General features: G+C 48.9%; 1 protein-coding gene across 2 annotated transcripts in view; it reads left to right on the top strand.

Annotated features, from left to right (window-relative positions):
- GTF3C1 (general transcription factor IIIC subunit 1) overlaps nucleotides 1-20,798 on the top strand; it is a 1,956,011-nt gene that overhangs the window by 338,204 nt on the left and 1,597,009 nt on the right. Inside the window, exon 8 of one of the 2 annotated variants that reach the window (XM_085632176.1) lies at nucleotides 17,933-18,045. In XM_085632176.1, coding sequence (XP_085488302.1) covers nucleotides 17,933-18,045 — 113 coding nt within the window. Of the gene's footprint in view, nucleotides 1-17,929; nucleotides 18,046-20,798 lie in introns of both variants that reach the window. The other variant, XM_085632175.1, reaches the window with a different exon arrangement.

The following is a 20,798-nucleotide window of genomic DNA, read 5'->3' as shown; positions in this document are numbered from 1 at the left end:
AGATTGCAAACATTGCGTCGCAGCAACCCCAAAGCTCTCCTTGGTGTCCTCTAATGTAATGGATTCCTCTGCGGAGTAGTGTCTCCCAGTAGGTGGCAGCCCACCGCCATTTAGTCGCTCAGTGTCATGACATCAGTGATTTGACAGAATGGCTGAAGCCAGTCCAGTGGGGTGAGATCTAGTAAATGGTGGAAGCTTGAGCACTCAACAGATTACACTGTCGCACACCGTTGCGACCTTTGTCCCCACCACCGGCACCCCCGTGACTTTTCGCCAGCCTTGTATTAGACACACTTGCAGTGTATCCGCCTCTAACATGCTATTCAGGAGGTGGGTTTGACAGTTGGGCTCCGAAGCACACCATCTCACTCCATGCTGCAGCTGTAAGGAGCCCATTGTGAGGTAACATTCCTGCACTAAGCAGTACGACTGATGGGTGCCTAAGCCACGTCCCTTTTTGGATATTTTCTTATAGTTCTGTGACTTTTGGGACAGATCACAGCATCTGCTCGCACTCAATAATATGGTTCTACAATCAAACGACAAAGACGCTTATGGGAAAGAGTGCATTCTTCAATCTCTTTTCTGTCAGCTGCAATGTGACATAATAAAGCTCAAAATCCAGCAAGCCCAACCCTACATCCCCCCTACTCAGTTTTAATACTTCAAGATACCTCATACCTCTAAAAAGGAAAAAGTCTACCTTGTTTCTCTCCTGTGGCCCTTTCAAGACTGACCCTTTCTCCACTGAAGCCAGTTTAATTGCTATCATTTACGGACAGACATTATAGAGAATGTGATCAGTTATTTGAAAGGGATTTTGGAGGAATTTGTATCAACTTTTGCATTTTATAATGCATATTGCCCCTGCAGGATTTAAAAAGAGCATTAATATTTTAATGAATTTCAAACTTTAGGTGCTGGGACTTCTGAGCAAAATTGGAAGCATTGGCTTTTGTTATAACATATCCTAGTAAATGGCACTACTTCTGTTTCTGTTGGAGTGACTTCCTTGAAGGACATTGGCCAACAGCTACACACATTCTATGCGTTCTTGTGCTTGAATAAATTCATATGTCCTTTCTATGCTATAACTCGATGTGTTGCCACGTTATTTCATGGTAACTACCTTTTTTGTCAGTTCTTTGGGCCTGGCAGCGTTCTCTGATGTAGCTCGGTCATTTGATATGGAAAGTCCTCGATGTGCTTGTGCAGGATCCCGGCAGAGTAATTAGCAGGTGGTAATATTGGCATCTACCTATCCAATCTCAGGAGGAATGTAAGAGGCATGAATCCACTCTGAGACTTGCAAGACACACATCAAGTTCACTCACCAAGCTCATTGCTCTGAAACCTGTACATGGCTGCAGCCTCAAACAAGCATATGTTGCAATGTACTGATGAGCACACCGAAAATGTACCTTTGATCAACAGTCAGCAGCTTCTTACTGAAGATGACTTTAAAAAATATTTAATGAAATCATCATTTCACAGAAGGAACGCTTAGGAGAATTGGCAAAAAGGGTCGTTATTTTTTAATAACTGCAAAAAATGGTTCCAGAGTGCTTTTGGTTGAAATCTATAGAAGCTGTGTTGTGGTTTTCTTGCTCATTCTCCTTTTTGAATTATCTTGAACAGTAACCTAGGCTATAAACATTGACAAACCCGCTAAAACATGTTTGTGATAATCGTATCAGATTTGATAAATATATTTAAATTGCACAATTTATCTATTTTCCTGTATTGGTTTCAAGAGTAGCTCCATCCTATCCTCCATTGGTTGACCTGTTGGCAGCCCCCCCAAACCCCACCAAGTTGAGGTCCAGTTGTGCCCCTGCTTAATTACCCCTCCTTACCTTCTGCGGGGTGGGAGATTGGGGGGGGGGGTCATCTTTTTGAGTTACCCCACTGCTGGTGAGGTTTGAGAAGGTGTTGTATCTATGTACAGGAACTCTTTTGCTACTGTATGTGCTTTCCGATGTAGACTAACATGTTAAAGAAGCATTTGCAATGCAATACGTCTCGCATTACTGGTATTTTGAGGAATGTGCATGTTTGGAGTGACGGAACATTTGTATCTTCTAATACAACGATTGTCCCTTTTAAAGTTGAAGATTCACACTTTCCTCATGCTGCCTTTGTGTTTGCTTAAAGTTTGAATGTTGCGGGGCGCTAGAGAGCCGTCGGACAAGATGGCCGCACCCTAGTGAGGCTCTGTCACCCCGGGAGCAACATCCTTAATCATCCTGCACATACAGAGCGCCGACTTGCTCGGGCACTCCGCCAAACGACTTCTAAACATGGTGAGCAACGGAAAAACTATCCTATGACACCCGTGGAGCTGTTTTTAATGCCATTGAAGCCTGCTCCGACTTCGGACCCGGGCTGCGAGGCAGACTACAAAATGGCGGCCGCTGGGTGTTAAGTAGGTGAGGCCTGGAATCCCGCAGGACTGTGAGCCACAAACTGCAGTCTGCTACTGCATTTGCCTAAAACCTGATGCCGCTGGAAGGAGTTGCGGAAGCGCGCCGGTGAGTCTGCGTTCCCCTGCTGCGACCAGACAGTCTACGAGAGAACCAGCGAAGAGGCCTGGGGCTCCGATGTGGATCTGCCTGCCGACTGGTGTGTGAGCAGGCGCTGGTATCCCTGGGGCTCCGCTTTCTAGCCTGGAACTAAGGGGTCAGGTGGATTGCGACTGCTGACGCTGTGAGGACCGGCAATACCCAATTCACAAGGACATATGGGTTGCTCTTGGTTTTTTAAATACTTACCAGTATGCATCTGGTCTTGGCATGTAGAGCTGCAGATTCACACACGCCCACCCACCTCCCTGGCTACCTTGATCTGTTCCAGTATTATCTTAATTAGATACAACATACAAGGACATCTATTTCTGTTTCTCACAAAACTCCATTTCCCTTCTTGGCGAAAAAAAAATCTGAAGATGGAGTCGATGCCCATGCTCACTATTGTCCAGAGGAGGAGTCACCTATCTTGTGACTTCCAAAGACTTATTCCAATACAACATCCAAGTGCAAACATGACGATCTATGCATAGTGTGTGAATCTGCAGCTCTACATGCCAAGAACAAATGCATACTGGTAAGTAGCATTTTCATTTGCGGTCCCACTAGATTGCGAGGCTTACCTGCAGGTGAGCCGAGATAACTGCTCTGGGCCGCTCCTGAACTGTCAGCGCTAGACCTCTGGGTGACGCCTCGTTGTGCCGTTGGGGACCGAAGCTGCCGAGATGGCTGTGAAAGCTCTATTAAAGCTCTGCAACTATGGTAGGCCTGGAATGGGTGGTATGCTGCAGGGGTATGTGCGGCAGCTGCGGCAATTGCTTTGCACCGAGGCCTGAGAGGAGGCACTGAAGCGAGGGCTTGTGCTGCTCACACAGGGAAAAACAAAACAAAATGCGAGCAATTCTTAACCTCCTGATCTGAAGACAGCTGGTGAGAAGGCCAAAAAAGAGGGCAGGCTACACTAAACCCCTGCACACACTATAGGGGCGTCCTGGTGAACGAGCGGCCCATGGTGAATGTCTCCTATCCCCAGACTGACTAACAGCACACGGTGACGGAAAGAGAAAAGCTCTGCGGTGCTGCATAGACCCTGGTGGGCAGAGCGGGGGTGAACCTGTGGATCTCACCTGGAAACCTCTGCCATTTTTGGCCCGCTGCTGCCGTGCGGGACCTCTGTGTACTGAGCGCAATTCGAAACAAACACTACGGGAGCGAGAAGCATAATGGGCAGCGCCGAAGGCAAACAGGCGAAACTACAATTCTTGGAGTTGAAGAAGGCCCCTAGTGAGGATGCGGCGTCGCAATGAGGTGATGACCAACCCCAGTCCAACACAAGAGGAGGATTTCAAAGTTATACTTCTAAAGATTCGTCAGTCTCACCTCAATCAAATCCAAGATGGACTCCATGAATCTACGCATGCACTTTCTCGTGCAGAAACTGGAAAAACATGATAGGCCTGTCAGCCCTTTGGGTGGTCCCTCCTCATCATTATTTATTTTGTCCCACTTTTGCCTCAAACCCTGTTTGAATTTTTCCTTTTTGGGAACCACCAGACTTTTTAGTGTTGCTACAGATTCAGGGAGCCATTTTAGCTACCCCTGAAACTTCTGTCTGAGGGCCTGAAGCACAAAATGGTGGCCTCCTGTGACATCACCAGCATCCACTGGAACCTACCAGCACCTTCCAGAACCTTCCAGGAGATTCCAGAACTGTGTGACAGTTGGAAACCGTTTAGAATGTTGGGAGGATAAGAGAGGCAGTTGGCAGTTGGAGCTGGCAGTTGGCACCTGACTGGTGAAGAGAGAGGAGCACAACAGTGAAGGAGGAAGGAGTGAAGCAGCAGGGGTGGAAACTTGTGCCTGGAGTGGGGTCCATAAACCCACCCTTGATACTTGTCCCTACTGATGGATCCCAGCCTATAGCCCTGTGTGGGAAGAGGACAGAAGAAAACCATCCTAAGGACCTGGACAGCAGGAACAGGCCTTAGAACCAAGAAGACAGCAAGATTCTGACCTGAGAACTGGTTTCCCTGGAGCCTGGCGTCGAGTAGCCGAAGACCTGGAGCCCGAGGTGGAGAAGCGGCGCTGACTGAGGTAGCAGACGTCGTACCCGGAGCCGCCTGAGGTCGTAAGAGGGCGCCGACGGAGGTCGAGAGGAATACCAAGGGTCGAGAAGGAAGTGAACCGAGGTCGAGTGAGCGGCGTCATCGGAAGGGTGAAGTCCGCCCTCCGGAGTCGTCGGAGACCGAGGTAGAGGAACACCGGAGGTCGGGAGTGAGGATCGCACTCCGGAGTCGCCCGGAACCTGTGAGGAGGAACACCGGAGGTCGGGGGTGAGGATCGCACCCCGGAGTCGCCGGAAGTCGACAGCGAGGCCAGGCCGGCCGACGTCATCGGAGCCGAGAGCGCCATCGGACCGGAGCCGCCCGAAGTCGACATCGTGTGGAGACTGCCCGACGCCGTCGAATCGAAGGTAGAGGTCGAACCGAGGCCACCGACATCGGACCGGAATCGCCTGCCGGCGTCGTCAAAGAACTGACATTGTGCCGAGGCCGCCGAGACCGAACCGGAACCGCCTCACGGCGTCGACACGACTCCAGCGGCGTCGGAACATCAGAAAAGGGCAGTAAGTGGAGTAGAGGGCGCCTAAGGCCCTGTGGAGACCTGAGAGACTACTCTAAGGGGCTAGGGAGGTGCTGAAACCCACCTGACTGTGCCTGGGGTGAACTGGGACTAACCTAGAGAGGTTGTGTGGAGAGGGAAGCCAGGGCATTGGAATTTCCCCCCCCTTTGATCTACCTCAGTTTAGGCCTCAGCCTTTGCCTCAGCCAGGGAGTAGTACCCCTCAAGCCTACCACAACCCTACAAGCGGTGCCTGGGCCAAATCAGCCCTTCAGAATTGAAGTGTCATCTGATTCATGAGTGTTGCTGTATACTTTTAATTATTTATTGGGGATACTGTATTTATTAAGTTCTTATCTATTTATTGCTGCACTGTATTTATAGGTCCACAGGACTTGTTGGTGTACAGTATTTATTGGTACAGTATTTATTGGTACAGTATTTATTACCTCAAAGTATTTAATTGTCTGTATATATTGCACTTGTATTTATGTCCTGTTATTTATGATCACCCCTATTTATTTCAGCGAACCGCAAATATTTATTTGACCTGCTCTATTTAAGAATTTGTATATTGTGATTGTTATTTATTTTCCCAATCAGCAACTAAGAGAAAAAGATAAAGAAAGAATATTTTCATAATTTTTACGGTGTAGAGTCGTTTTTGGAACGGATGCACGCATGGTTATTGTATGGGTATATTGTATGCTTAGCACTGCGCCTGTTTCCTGACCACTCGAGCCAAGCTACCACAGTGTGTCGGGAAGGTCCACCACCACCCTGCGGAGTGGGAGTGGGCAGTTTCCAACATAAATTGGTGTTCAGTGGTGGGATAGAGCTGTGCCTACGTATACTCAACAATAACTGTGGGTAGTCCATAGGCCTACACCGGGAGTTTTCTCAAAGCGGCCTTCCTAATTGTGGGTTTTTGTTTTTTCCAAATTTATTCTGGTGGTGGGAGGAGGTATTATTAAAGGTACCCCCCTGCATTGTTACTGCACAAAACCTGTCCTCTAACCTGAGTGGGCAAGATGGAGTTTGTTCTTGAAAATCTAGACACGTACACTGTGGCCCAACTCAGGGAGTTTTGCCAGCGAGAGGGGGTGTACTGTCCCCCAGGAGCAAAGAAGGGTGCACTCCAAACCAGCTTAAGGGCTTGGGGGGAGGCACGCAGGGAAAGCAAGGCTGAGGAAGAAGACAGGGATGGAGAGCCTGACCCCGAGGGGGCTGAGATGTACCAACCTGAGGTGGGGAACCTGTCAGCAGGGCCCAGGACACTTTCTAGGGGGGGCAGCCGTGCCTCTAGCGGTGGCTTGTCTGAAGTGGAGCTAACGGACCGGAGGGAGAAAAGACAGCTCACATGGGACTTAGCAAGGCTGGAAAAGGAGAAGGAGGAGCAGAGGATGGCCCATGAATTGCGACTGAAAGAAATAGATCTGCAGATCTTGAGAATCGGGGCACAACCTGTTCCTAATGGTGGCAGCCAAACCCAAGAGATCACCAGGGAATCTAAACCATACCTGCCAAAGGACATAGTGGCTAGCTATGGAGTGGGCGACGATATCGCCAAGTGGCTAGCGGCCTATGAGGTCTCACTAAGGGCCCATGGGGTTCCGGAGAAGTACTGGGGAGGGGGATTGTACAAGTACATGCCTCCAGCTGGTAGGGATGCTTTATTGGCCCTCGAAGAGGATGAGCAGACCCACTACCCCACCATGAAACTGGCGCTCATCAGAAAGTTTGGACTAACACCTGAAAAGTACAGACAGAAGTTCAGGGGTAGTCACAAGCTGGGCACGCAGAATTGGGTGGACTTCCTGGACTATGCGAAGAAGGCAATGGAAGGTTGGATTCAGGGCAGTGAAGTAAGGAACTACGAGGAGCTGTTTGACCTAGTATTGAAGGAACACCTACTCGAGAAATGTTTCCCTGAACTGCGGCAACACCTGGTGGATAGCAAGCTGACCAGTCCCCGGAAGCTTGCTGAGGAGGCGGACATTTGGGCTAGTACCCGGGTGTCCACAAGGGGGACTGGAGGGGATACTCAAAAGGCCGGACAGGGCGCCCCCCAGAAGAAAGAGGGAGGGGAAAAGAAAAAGGAGTTCTCCAAAGGCCCCCAAAATAACTTCCAAGGGAAGGGAACAGGATTCACCTCTAAGGCTAACCCACCCAGAAACCCTAATCCTGGCCAGAGTCAGCAGCCAAGGGTTGTCCATTGCTATGAGTGCGGTGGCGTTGGACACTATAAAGGAGATCCGAAGTGTCAGAAACGATCACCCCCTCCCACTGGAGGAAAGCCCCCCGGAGTAGCTAGTGTAGTGCTCGGGGAGGAGATGCCCTTAACTAAGGGAAGGGAGTGGGCGGGAGTCACTTTAGTGTCCCTGGGAGAACGGGAGATGGTTCCTAAGATCCAGGTGCCCGCAAATACTGCAAAGTATGGGCAGTGGATCACCATCAATGGCCGAAGAGGGGAGGCTCTGAGAGACACAGGAGCCAGTATGACTATGGTACGTAGCCAACTGGTGTCACCAGAGCAAGTCATTCCCGATGTACTCCACCCAGCCGCGATGGCTGACGGCAGAACCGGCCACTATCCCGTGGCTGAGGTTCCCTTTGAATGGGGGGGGGTTGCAGGTTCACTTCGAGTTGCCGTAAGCCCTGCCGTGCCAGTCGATTGTCTGCTGGGCAATGACATGGAGCACAACGCTTGGAAGGAGGTGGAATACCGGACTCACACCGAGATGCTGGGTACACCTGACTGGGCCTGTGTTAGCACAAGGTCCGCGACTACCCGAAGAGGGAGTTCATTTCGGCTGGAGCCTGGAACAAAGGCCCAGCCAGCTGCCAGTCAAGGGAAGAACCGAGGACAGGAGGAGCCTGCCTCGGCGTCTCCACCCCGTAGGACGGATAGGCCACCGGAGGTGGTGGACCAGGAGTCTGCGGAGGGGGACGTTACCAACCTGGAGGACCTACCCATCCCGGCCGAGTGGCACGTGGAGGGAGGCCCGTCCAGGGAGGAATTCTGCCAGGGCCAGAGGGAGTGCCCTACCCTTGAGGGGCTGAGGCGACAGGCCGAAGCCCAGGCAGCAGGGAACGTTGAAGGGAACTACAGTGTTTACTGGGAGGATGGCCTCCTCTACAGTGAACCCAAGGCACCCCTACATGGATCGTCACGAGCCTTGGTAGTCCCTCAACGTTATCGAGCCTTCCTTTTAGAGTTGGCTCACGAGATACCATTGGCAGGACACCTGGGGCAAGACAAGACCTTCGCCCGTCTTGTCCCACACTTTTATTGGCCTCAGATGAAAGTGTCGTCCGATACCTACTGCCGGACATGTGTGTCTTGCCAAGCCAGTGGGAAAACAGGGGTGAAGCTGAAAGCTCCCCTGGAACCACTTCCTGTCGTTAGCACCCCCTTTGAAAGGGTGGGCATCGACATTGTGGGTCCATTAGATCCGCCAACTACAGCTGGTCACAGGTTTATCCTGGTTCTGGTGGATCATGCCACACGGTACCCAGAGGCAATACCTCTGAGGACCATAACAGCACCTGTTGTGGCTAGGGCCCTGATGGGGATCTTTACCCGAGTGGGTTTTCCCAAGGAAGTTGTGTCCGACAGGGGGACCAACTTCATGTCAGCGTATATGCGGGCAATGTGGAAGGAGTGTGGAGTGACCTACCTGTTCACAACTCCTTACCACCCCCAGACCAATGGTCTGGTGGAGAGGTTTAATAAAACCTTGAAAGGCATGATCAGAAGTCTGCCTGAAAGCCTGCGGAGGAAATGGGACGTCCTCCTACCCTGTTTGCTCTTTTCTTACAGGGAAGTGCCACAGAAGGGAGTGGGCTTCAGCCCCTTCGAGCTTCTGTATGGGCACCCTGTACGCGGACCTCTTAACCTGGTGAGAGACGGATGGGAAAGAACTCCCAGAAAGCTCCCCCAGGATGTGGTGAGCTACATGCTGGCCTTCCGGAGCCAAATGGCTAAGTTGTGGAAGCAAGCTTCTGACAACTTGGAAGCCAGCCAAGCAGTGATGAAGGCGTGGTATGACCACAATGCTCACCCGGTGGAGTTGGAGCCTGGCCAGAAGGTGTGGGTGATCGAACCAGGAGAGCTTAGTGCCCTCCAGGATCGCTGGTCAGGACCCTTTGAGGTGTTGGAGAAGAAGGGTAAGGCTACCTACTTGGTGGACCTGAAGACCCCTCGTCAGCCCCTAAGGGTGCTGCATGCCAACCGCCTCAAACCCCACCACGAGAGGCCCGAAGTCATCTTGATGATGGTGACTGACGGAGGAGAGGACGTGGAAAGCGAACCTCTCCCTGATCTGTTTGCGTCTCAGGAAAAGGATGGGTCGGTGGAGGGAGTGATTCTCTCCCCATCTCTAACTCCTGAACAGCAGGAGGACTGTCGCCAGGTCCTGGGGCAGTACTCTTCGTTGTTCTCCCTTGTCCCGGGTAGGACTCACCTGTGCGTCCATGACGTGGACACAGGAGACAGCCCACCTGTGAAGTCCAAGATCTACCGGATGTCAGACAAGGTGAAGGCCAGCATTCATAGTGAAGTCACTAAGATGCTGGAGCTAGGAGTGATTGAACCTTCTAGCAGCCCCTGGTCCAGTCCGGTGGTGTTAGTACCGAAAGCTGCACCACCGGGTGCCCAACCAGAACTGAGGTTCTGTGTGGACTACCGGGGACTGAATTCAGTGACAAAGACTGATGCTCATCCGATCCCTAGGGCGGATGAATTAATTGACCGGCTGGGAGCTGCCCAATATCTAAGTACCTTTGACCTTACTTCTGGGTACTGGCAGATCTCTTTGACTGATGGAGCAAGGGAAAGGTCAGCCTTCTCCACGCCCAATGGCCACTACCAGTTCTGTGTGATGCCCTTTGGGCTCAAGAACGCACCTGCCACGTTTCAGCGCCTGGTAAACCAGATCCTCACCGGAATGGAGAGTTTCTCTGCTGCTTATCTGGATGACATAGCCGTCTTCAGTAACAGCTGGGAGGATCACTTGCATCACCTGCAAGCCGTTCTCCAGGCCCTGAGACAAGCTGGATTGACGATCAAGGCCAGCAAGTGCCAGATCGGGCAGGGGTCGGTAGTGTACCTTGGACACTTGGTGGGTAGGGGAACGGTGCAACCCCTCCAGGCGAAGATCGAGGCCATCATGGCCTGGGAACCCCCCAAGACACAGACTGAGGTCCGAGCATTTTTGGGCCTCACGGGATACTATCGCCGCTTCGTGAAGGGGTACGGTACCATCGTAGCCCCTCTCACGGAGCTCACGTCCAAGAAACAACCTCGACGGGTAGTCTGGACGGAGGCTTGTCAGCAAGCCTTTGAGAAATTGAAGAAAGCCATGTGCGAGGCCCCGGTCTTACGGGCCCCAGACTTTTCCAAGAAGTTCATTGTCCAGACAGATGCATCAGAACATGGCATTGGGGCAGTGTTATCGCAACTCAACGAAGAGGGTCTGGATCAACCCGTGGTCTTCCTATCCAGGAGACTACTTCCCAGGGAACAGAAGTGGAGTGCAATAGAGCGTGAAGCCTTTGCAGTGGTATGGGCTCTGAAGAAGTTGCGGCCATACCTGTTTGGCTCGCACTTCCTGGTTCAGACCGACCACAGACCCCTTCGTTGGCTGATGCAAATGAAGGGGGAGAATCCCAAGTTGTTGAGGTGGTCTATTTCCCTACAGGGGATGGACTTTCAGGTGGAACATCGGCCTGGAGTGGACCACGCCAATGCAGACGGTCTCTCAAGGTATTTCCGCCTTAGTGATGAGAACTCCCAAGGGGTTGGGTAGCTCTCCCCACTTTCAGCTGGGGGGGACGCGTGTTAGACCTGTCAGCCCTTTGGGTGGTCCCTCCTCATCATTATTTATTTTGTCCCACTTTTGCCTCAAACCCTGTTTGAATTTTTCCTTTTTGGGAACCACCAGACTTTTTAGTGTTGCTACAGATTCAGGGAGCCATTTTAGCTACCCCTGAAACTTCTGTCTGAGGGCCTGAAGCACAAAATGGTGGCCTCCTGTGACATCACCAGCATCCACTGGAACCTACCAGCACCTTCCAGAACCTTCCAGGAGATTCCAGAACTGTGTGACAGTTGGAAACCGTTTAGAATGTTGGGAGGATAAGAGAGGCAGTTGGCAGTTGGAGCTGGCAGTTGGCACCTGACTGGTGAAGAGAGAGGAGCACAACAGTGAAGGAGGAAGGAGTGAAGCAGCAGGGGTGGAAACTTGTGCCTGGAGTGGGGTCCATAAACCCACCCTTGATACTTGTCCCTACTGATGGATCCCAGCCTATAGCCCTGTGTGGGAAGAGGACAGAAGAAAACCATCCTAAGGACCTGGACAGCAGGAACAGGCCTTAGAACCAAGAAGACAGCAAGATTCTGACCTGAGAACTGGTTTCCCTGGAGCCTGGCGTCGAGTAGCCGAAGACCTGGAGCCCGAGGTGGAGAAGCGGCGCTGACTGAGGTAGCAGACGTCGTACCCGGAGCCGCCTGAGGTCGTAAGAGGGCGCCGACGGAGGTCGAGAGGAATACCAAGGGTCGAGAAGGAAGTGAACCGAGGTCGAGTGAGCGGCGTCATCGGAAGGGTGAAGTCCGCCCTCCGGAGTCGTCGGAGACCGAGGTAGAGGAACACCGGAGGTCGGGAGTGAGGATCGCACTCCGGAGTCGCCCGGAACCTGTGAGGAGGAACACCGGAGGTCGGGGGTGAGGATCGCACCCCGGAGTCGCCGGAAGTCGACAGCGAGGCCAGGCCGGCCGACGTCATCGGAGCCGAGAGCGCCATCGGACCGGAGCCGCCCGAAGTCGACATCGTGTGGAGACTGCCCGACGCCGTCGAATCGAAGGTAGAGGTCGAACCGAGGCCACCGACATCGGACCGGAATCGCCTGCCGGCGTCGTCAAAGAACTGACATTGTGCCGAGGCCGCCGAGACCGAACCGGAACCGCCTCACGGCGTCGACACGACTCCAGCGGCGTCGGAACATCAGAAAAGGGCAGTAAGTGGAGTAGAGGGCGCCTAAGGCCCTGTGGAGACCTGAGAGACTACTCTAAGGGGCTAGGGAGGTGCTGAAACCCACCTGACTGTGCCTGGGGTGAACTGGGACTAACCTAGAGAGGTTGTGTGGAGAGGGAAGCCAGGGCATTGGAATTTCCCCCCCCTTTGATCTACCTCAGTTTAGGCCTCAGCCTTTGCCTCAGCCAGGGAGTAGTACCCCTCAAGCCTACCACAACCCTACAAGCGGTGCCTGGGCCAAATCAGCCCTTCAGAATTGAAGTGTCATCTGATTCATGAGTGTTGCTGTATACTTTTAATTATTTATTGGGGATACTGTATTTATTAAGTTCTTATCTATTTATTGCTGCACTGTATTTATAGGTCCACAGGACTTGTTGGTGTACAGTATTTATTGGTACAGTATTTATTGGTACAGTATTTATTACCTCAAAGTATTTAATTGTCTGTATATATTGCACTTGTATTTATGTCCTGTTATTTATGATCACCCCTATTTATTTCAGCGAACCGCAAATATTTATTTGACCTGCTCTATTTAAGAATTTGTATATTGTGATTGTTATTTATTTTCCCAATCAGCAACTAAGAGAAAAAGATAAAGAAAGAATATTTTCATAATTTTTACGGTGTAGAGTCGTTTTTGGAACGGATGCACGCATGGTTATTGTATGGGTATATTGTATGCTTAGCACTGCGCCTGTTTCCTGACCACTCGAGCCAAGCTACCACAGTGTGTCGGGAAGGTCCACCACCACCCTGCGGAGTGGGAGTGGGCAGTTTCCAACAATGCCCCTTCTATGTTTTGTCCTATACTTAAAACAGAAATTGTTAGTTGGGGTGCTTCTTCTATAGACTGCCACACACAATGCCTATGCTGTTGGTTTTCTGAGGTTGGGAGGGTCATCATTCCCAGCGGGATTGGGCCGCAGGCATTGGTGGGGGAGGGGGGTTGCTCCATTAGTGTTTGTTTCATTTTGCATGGTATCACTTATTGCTATATGCGATGTAATTGCATACAATGTACATGGCACAGATTTTCTTTGTACAAGCTACCTTACACATTTCAAGTCCTCAGCTACCTCAACCTATATGGCTAATGTAACACCAACTCGTAAACGCCTGACGTGAAATGTCTGAGGGCTTCGTGACCCTCGTAAGCGTCGACCGGTCCTACATTATCTTGACAGACATCATGTCCAGGTAGCAATGCTACAGGAGACACACATGGCCCCCAGGGCACAGCGAATGTTTGGCAGAAAATGGGCTGGATATAGCTGCTTCTTCACCTTCTCTACATATGCAAGGGGCACCGCTATTCTAATTAAGAAAAGCCTAGGCTTCAGCCCATTGGGCTCCGTGCAAGACCCCCAAGGTTGATTCTGCATCATGTGGAGTAGAATAGCGAACCACACTTTAACTTTAGTCAGTTGTTACGCACCCAACATTGATGATGCACACTACTTCACTCAGCTATGGGGGTGCATTTTAGAAATAGGCTCCACATTTCTTATATGGGGAGGCGATTTTAACCTGGCGATAGAGCTGGAGTTAGACCGGTCACACCCGCAGTTGACATCCCACCCACACTTGACGTCCCACCCACACTTGACATCCCACCCACAGGCTACTAAACACCTCTCGGCCATAATAGCCAAACATCGGATCTTCCACGCATGGCGCTTCCTGCATCCCACGCGGCACATTCTCCTCGTCTGTGCACAATAGTTGGTCTTGCATAGACTACTGGCTACTATCAGCCGGTTTGAATACTTGTCTCAGAGAGGCAACCCACCTACCTCGCAACCTCTCGGACCATTCCCCGGTCCTTATGAAACTGGAACCACCTAGAGCGGAATCTCCCTACCGTTCCTGGAGGCTCCTGCCCACAACTTTGCTCGATAGCACCTTGATAGAGGAACTGCGTCAGGAAATAGACTTCTTCCCACGTAATATTGACAGCGTCTCTACTCTTGCTTGCGTTTGGGAGTGCTTTAAAGTTACTATTAGAGGCCTCTGCATAGCAAAGAGCGGGGGGTACTGCAATTTATTAGAGGCACACTGTGCAGGCTAGAATTAGACATGAAAAGCACTGAGGCGTGCATCGCGTCCTCGTCTGACGCTCAAAGAGCTCCTAGTGGAATACTCAAAAGCCGAGCGGGAAGCCAAATCCCGATCGAAATACCACATTGTCTGACACTATGGGAAGGGGGAACGCCCTGGCAGGGCGCTAGTTGAGGTTAGCAGGGTCCCTAGGTTTGCCAACCAAATCCTGGAAATCATGGACGTGGATGGGCAGACACATACAGACTCCCGAGAAATACTTCGTACTTTCACTGAATATTACGCAGCGCTCTATCATATGGTGGGCCGGCCTCCCTCATAGCTGCATATTTTGAGGATACAGACCATGGCTGGATCAACGATTCATATAGGGAGTTTTTGTCAGCCGACATTGAGGACGAGATACGAGCCGCAATCATGGGGATGGGTTGAAGCAAGGCTCCAGGTCATGATTGCCTACCAGACGAGTTTTATAAATGCTATAGTGACCAATTGATCCCCATCCTCAAACAAGTAATTGACGAGGCGCGAGACTCGGGGTTTCTCCCTCCTTCCATGCGGCAAGCTCTGATTTATCTCCCTGCTCAAACTAGGCAAGACTGCGGATAAATGCGAGGCCTACCGACCTCTATCCTTAATCAACTGTGATAGGAAGATACTAGCTGAAGTTATAGCCAACCGACTGTCCCTGCTTATGGATGGTTTAATTCTACCAGATCTGGCAGGATTTGTCCCGGGCAGAGCCACCTCCCACAATTTACACACCATATTTGCGCTCCTTAATGATATTGACCCGGACTGCGCGATAGCTGGGATTTGTTTAGATGCCACAAAGGTATTTCATTCCCTGGAGTGGGACTACATACTGGGCAGAATGGGTCTCCCGCGCCCCTTTTTTAGCTTGGATTCATTTACTTTATTCTAAACCGAAAGTGGTGGTCCAGATTAACAAGCCATATTCTGACCCAATTTCCATTAAGGTACTAGGTACTCGCCAGGGATGCCCATTATCCCAGCTGCTTTTTGCCCTGGCCATTAAGTCCCTAGCAGCCAAAATTAGGCAACACCGCAGAGAATACACCATAATCTATCGCTCCCGTCAAATCCTCATATCGCTGTATGTGGATGACATTACCCTATACCTTCGAGGCCCCAGCGTTAGTCTCAATCCCATTTTGAGAGAGTTTATTAGGTTTGGTCATCTATCTGAGATAAAATTGAATTGGAGCAAGTGGCAGATTTTCCCACTCGCCCCTAATACTCCTAGATTTACCCCTGATTATCCGCTAAGTTGGTGTGAAAACGAAATAAAATACCTGGGAGTTTTCATTACTTAGAACCCTGCAGAGACGATTAGATCTAACTATGGGGCTGCGATACATATGATCACCACATGGGTTGACCCATGGATTACCCTCCCATCCTCCCTGGCGGGCAGAGTGGGCCTGATGAAAATGAACATCCTCCCCAAGTTACTCTATTTATTTCTTAATATACCCTACCCCCCAGGGCGCAACTTTTTAAACACGATTCAATCATTGCTCATCAGGCTGGCCTGGGGTGGGAGGCAACCTTGACTGAGCTGGAACCTTCTGACGCAGCCATTCTCCAGGGGACGCTTTGAAGCTCCAGGCATGTAACTGTGCTATCTCAGCGCCCAGGCCCACTACACCATATACTGTCTCCACCCGCCGCCCTTCATGCCACACTTGGCCATTGAGCAAGGCTATATGTCACCTACACCACTTGCGTCCCTGCTGGGGTCGCAAGTCCCAGGCGAGAAGGTATCACACCACACAGTCTCCTGCACCAATAGCGCCTGGCAATGCTTGATAAAGGTAACGGATAAGGCCCTTCCCTATTCCCTACTAGTGCCGTTGCCATACCTTCCATGAGCCCCAGTCACGCAGGAAGCTGTATGCTGTTACATGATGCGCAAGAGGGTGTTGCATACATGGGGCGACCTGTATCCCAAGTGAAGGTTTAAAGACCAAAGAGCTACTGACCGGGGTCAGAGTTACCCCCTTGGAGGTCTTCATATACGTAAGACTCAAACATTAAATACGGGTCAATACACCGAGTTTCCCGCATGAGCCTACCCCGCTGGAGGTACTTCACACCACATTAAAGATGTCTGGCCCCTCACACGCTGTCTCTCACATCTATCGGGCAACACTGCTGGAAAGGCCGCCGGTGCCGTCAGGTGCCAGATGCGCATGGGATCGAAACATGGAATCCCCCTTAGCAGATGTACAATGGAATTACTGCTGCGTGCAGACCGCAGAAATCACAGCTAGGAGCAGACTGCGCATAATTCACTTAAAGATTTAGCATTGAACTTACTACACACCCACACTGCTACGTAAATACAAACTCAGGAAGGTGACCGATGTATGCGCTGCCATCAAGAGGGGGCTGACTTCCTGCATTTGGCGTGGTCCTGTGCCCAAGTCCAGGTTTATTGGCAGGAGGTGTTGGAGGTGCTAGCTGAAATGATTACACTATTCTTACCACTATCCCCCCTACTTGCGCTGCTGGGATACACAGCAGATATCCTTAAGGTGCGTAGAAAGTTCACTGTGCTGGCCCTACTTCTAGCCAAGGGGAGGGTGGCTTGCCAATGGGGCAGAGGGAGGGTTCCCAAATTCAAAGACTAGTTACATTACTTAATCTATAGTAAAAACCAACTAACAACCTATGCAGAACTACTGCCGACTGCATCACGCCCCAAAGATATTTGGGGGCCACTAATATCATACCTTCAGGAACACAGTGAAGATGCTCAGGACGCCCCATCGCTGGTCACTCGGGGGGGGGGGGGGGGGAGCTGCCCGCAGTATAGCAGTACAAAAGGGGGTGGTGATGGACGGAGCATCAGAACCAATCAAACACTCACACCCAGTCAACAGATCTGGGTTTGATCCATCACCGTTCTTTAGCCCACTCTGCCACAGCAGATTGTTGTATAACATGTGCATATCGTGAACCATATGTATGGTTGATCTGCAATTGGACCATGTGTGTCATTGGTCCCTTTTCCTCTTTTAGACTTTACAGCGACCTATTGGTATTCCGTGGACAGGCTGAATGCTGAGAGAGGAGGGTGGGTTATGTCATAGAACTGTGCAACTAAATGTAAATTAAGCTAGTCCGCACCTGAGAACACTAATGTATGCAATTTTTTACCTGATGCATTTGAATGCCATGTAAAGAATGGTCTAAGTTGATACTGTGACGTTTTTGATGTTTGTCTGAAAATGCTAGTCAAAAAAAAGTTTGAATGTTGCCACTTTACTACCTTTATTTTTCTTACTAAGCTCTTAAGCTAATTAGGAATGATAGAACCCAATTTTATCGCTACACATTTACTGATAATATATTAGTATGTAAACCTTGTATCAACTAATACTGCAGAATGTGGAACAGACAGGTTGAGAAGATTATGTAGAACTGGCCGTGCACCAGTTTATTTGAATAACATCGCAACAAGTTTGTGTATCTGCAAACTGTCATTCAATGCTGTAGTCACACATTATTTTATGTCTTAGTATAGCAAAATTTTGTTCATGGAATCAGTTTATTCCATTAAAACAGAGAAAATCGAGTGAGCGCTGTTATAAAAAGAAAAAAAGACTTCTTTTAATAATGTCCCATAAATCAAATTAGTATTCTATTTTTCAACAGTAGAACACGTTGGTACTAAAGGGGTGTCTCAGTCTGAAATAAGACGGTCTATGAATGTGGGAAAGCTGGAAGCCCGAATGCTATGCCGTCTGTTGGAGCGGTACAAGGTCATTAAGGTAATTTGAGCTTTAAAATTATACTGTTTTTTTTAAAGAATTTCTGTGAACTACAAATAATTAAGTACAAGTCAGTTTTACAAAACATATATGAAAACGTGTGAATACAGTATTAAAAAATCTTCAGCAATTTGTTAGATAAAAAAAGTTCCTTGCAGATGATTTCTTTTCCTGCTATGACATTGTTTCTTAAGCTCTTCTAGGTATAATATCTTGCATTAGTAGAAAACAGATCTAGTGCAGTTCGTCAAAATACCTCCATTCTGACTTTGCTAGAAAAATGGCCATTGCTATTCATCAAGTTGCAGTGTCCAGTGTTGTAAGCCTAGTGTGGTGATTCTCTTGCAGCCTGGTTTATTACTGTGGAGAATTTCGAATCGACACTGAATGTCGAAGCTAGGATGCAAATGCTAGATCAGCAAATGCTACCACAAAATGTGACAGTTTTTTTTTAATACACTTTTAAACTGGCCCTAGGGGTCAATGTGTGCTCACCCTGCCCGCTTATGTGGCCTTTGTTTTTTTTTTTTTTTTGTGTTGAAATTTTTTATTAAAGTTTTGTAAAACAAATACATCAAAGCATAAACAACAGAAAATGAAGAGAAAATAGATCCATGTTGAGAGAAATAGTGCAAAAAGATACTGATGAATAAATATTAGATAAATATGATATAAATATGCATTTAAATATATAAATACTAATTGAAGTAATAATTATGTCAAGACATAGAATGATATATTATAAAGACATAACCTATAAGGGGAGGAAAAAGGGAAGGAGCTTAGACAATAGAAGTGCAGGAAATATAAATAAATAGATAAAACAAAGGTAAAATGATTAGATAAAGACAGATGAACACTGTAGCGAATAAAACAGAGAGTACAGAAGACAAGAAAAGAAAAGAAATAAACAAAGGACAAGAGAGGATAGAAGCAGATTAATGTGCTTGGATAGAAGTAGAAGCAGGGGAGTTAGCAGAATTTGATGTAAGAAATGGAGACCAAATTCGGAGAAAGGTGTCAGCTTGATCCTGAAGATTATAGATTGTGCGTTCATGTGAGGCAGTCTGTATCATCGCTACCAACCAATCTTCCTGAGAGGGAGGCAAAGATGATTTCCAATGACGCAGGATACATATTTTAGCAGTAGCCAGTGAGATATGAAAAAGACGGAGTTGTGGCTTCGAGAGCTTTGGGGAGTGGCGGACATCATGCAGGAGGATATTAGTTGGTGTAAGTGGCAATTTTAGGGGCATAGTGGAATTCAAAGTAATACCAATGTAAGCCCAATAAGATCGGATACTAGGGCAATCACAAATGATATGAGTAATATCGCAACCTGAATTGGAGCATCTCCAGCAATTGGAATGGGAAAGAAGGCCAGCTTTGTGCAATTTGACTGGAGACCAGTGCCAATCGTGTAGTATTTTAAAAAGACAAAATTTAAGCCTTGATTCACGGGCTCCCTTGTTCAAATTCTCCAGAATCAGATCCCATTCAATGTCAGAAAAGGAAATTGAGAGGCGAACTTGCCATTTACGCTGAAGATCATGTGAAAGGGGTTTAGAGAAGAGGTGGGACGATAAAATTTTATATATGCCGGAGGTAACACCTTTAAATTTCCCCCAAACGTGCAAATAGGATAAAATAGGGGAATCTTGTAATATCCATGGCGGTGACCCCATATGGATCTTCAGACATTGCTGAAGCTGGAGGTATTTAGAAGAATGGTGTAGGGGAAGATCAAATTCTACTCTTAGCTGAGAGAATGGCTTAAAATCCCCATCATGCAGAAGCTGATCCGGATAAAGGATACCTGCAGCACGCCATTCAGGCCAGGATAACATACGACCATTGATACGAATGCCCGAATTATTCCATAGGGGGGCTTTGATATGAATTCTTGGATTCGAACCCAACAGCCTATGACTTCTCTGCCAGGATTTATGCATGGCAGATAAAATCGGATTTTTCGGGTCAAGACGGCTAGTGCCACTACCATACAAAGGAGTAAGATTCGATTCTGAGGATAGAAGATGTCGTTCTATTTGGACCCATTGTGGCAAGTCTTTAATACCAGGTAAAAAATATGAGAGTTGGGAGATATGTAACGCCAAGGAGTAGTGTTCAATGGATGGGAGACCAATGCCACCAGATAACTGATGAGCCTTCAGCTTAGTTATGGCAAGACGTGGCTTGGCATTACCCCAAATGAAGGTTTTAATCTGGGCATCTACTGATCGGAGTAAGGATAAGGGAATCTGTAGGGGAAGCATGCCTAGAATGTAAATAAATCTCGGAAGAGTAACCATTTTAACAGCCTGAGCCCTACCCCAGAGAGAAAGACCCAGAGCCTTCCATTTATCAAAGTCCCGACGCATTTGGGAGATAAGAGGAGATAGATTATCTGTAACCATGTCCTGTAACCCTTTATTAACTAGGACACCCAAGTATTTGAGGCGTGAGGCCTGCCAACGAAAAGGAAAACCAAAGATGGCAGCTTTTGTGGTACCATTAGAAATAGGTAGAGCCTCACTTTTGTCCCAATTAATCTTATAACCTGAAAAGGAAGAGAAATCATTAATAATCTGAAGAAGAGAGGGGATCGACTGAGGAAGACGAGTAAGGGTGAGTAAAATATCATCAGCGTACAGGTATATTTTAGAATGTCCAATAGGGAGGGGAATACCAGAAACTTCATCGGATTGACGGATGGTTGCAGCTAGAGGTTCCATAGCTAAAAGAAACAGAAG

Source organism: Triturus cristatus, chromosome 10, assembly GCF_964204655.1.
Source record: "Triturus cristatus chromosome 10, aTriCri1.1, whole genome shotgun sequence".
Lineage (NCBI taxonomy): Eukaryota > Metazoa > Chordata > Amphibia > Caudata > Salamandridae > Triturus > Triturus cristatus.
The sequence above is the reverse complement of the archived record's forward strand: the minus strand, read 5'-3'. Positions and strand labels throughout refer to the sequence as shown.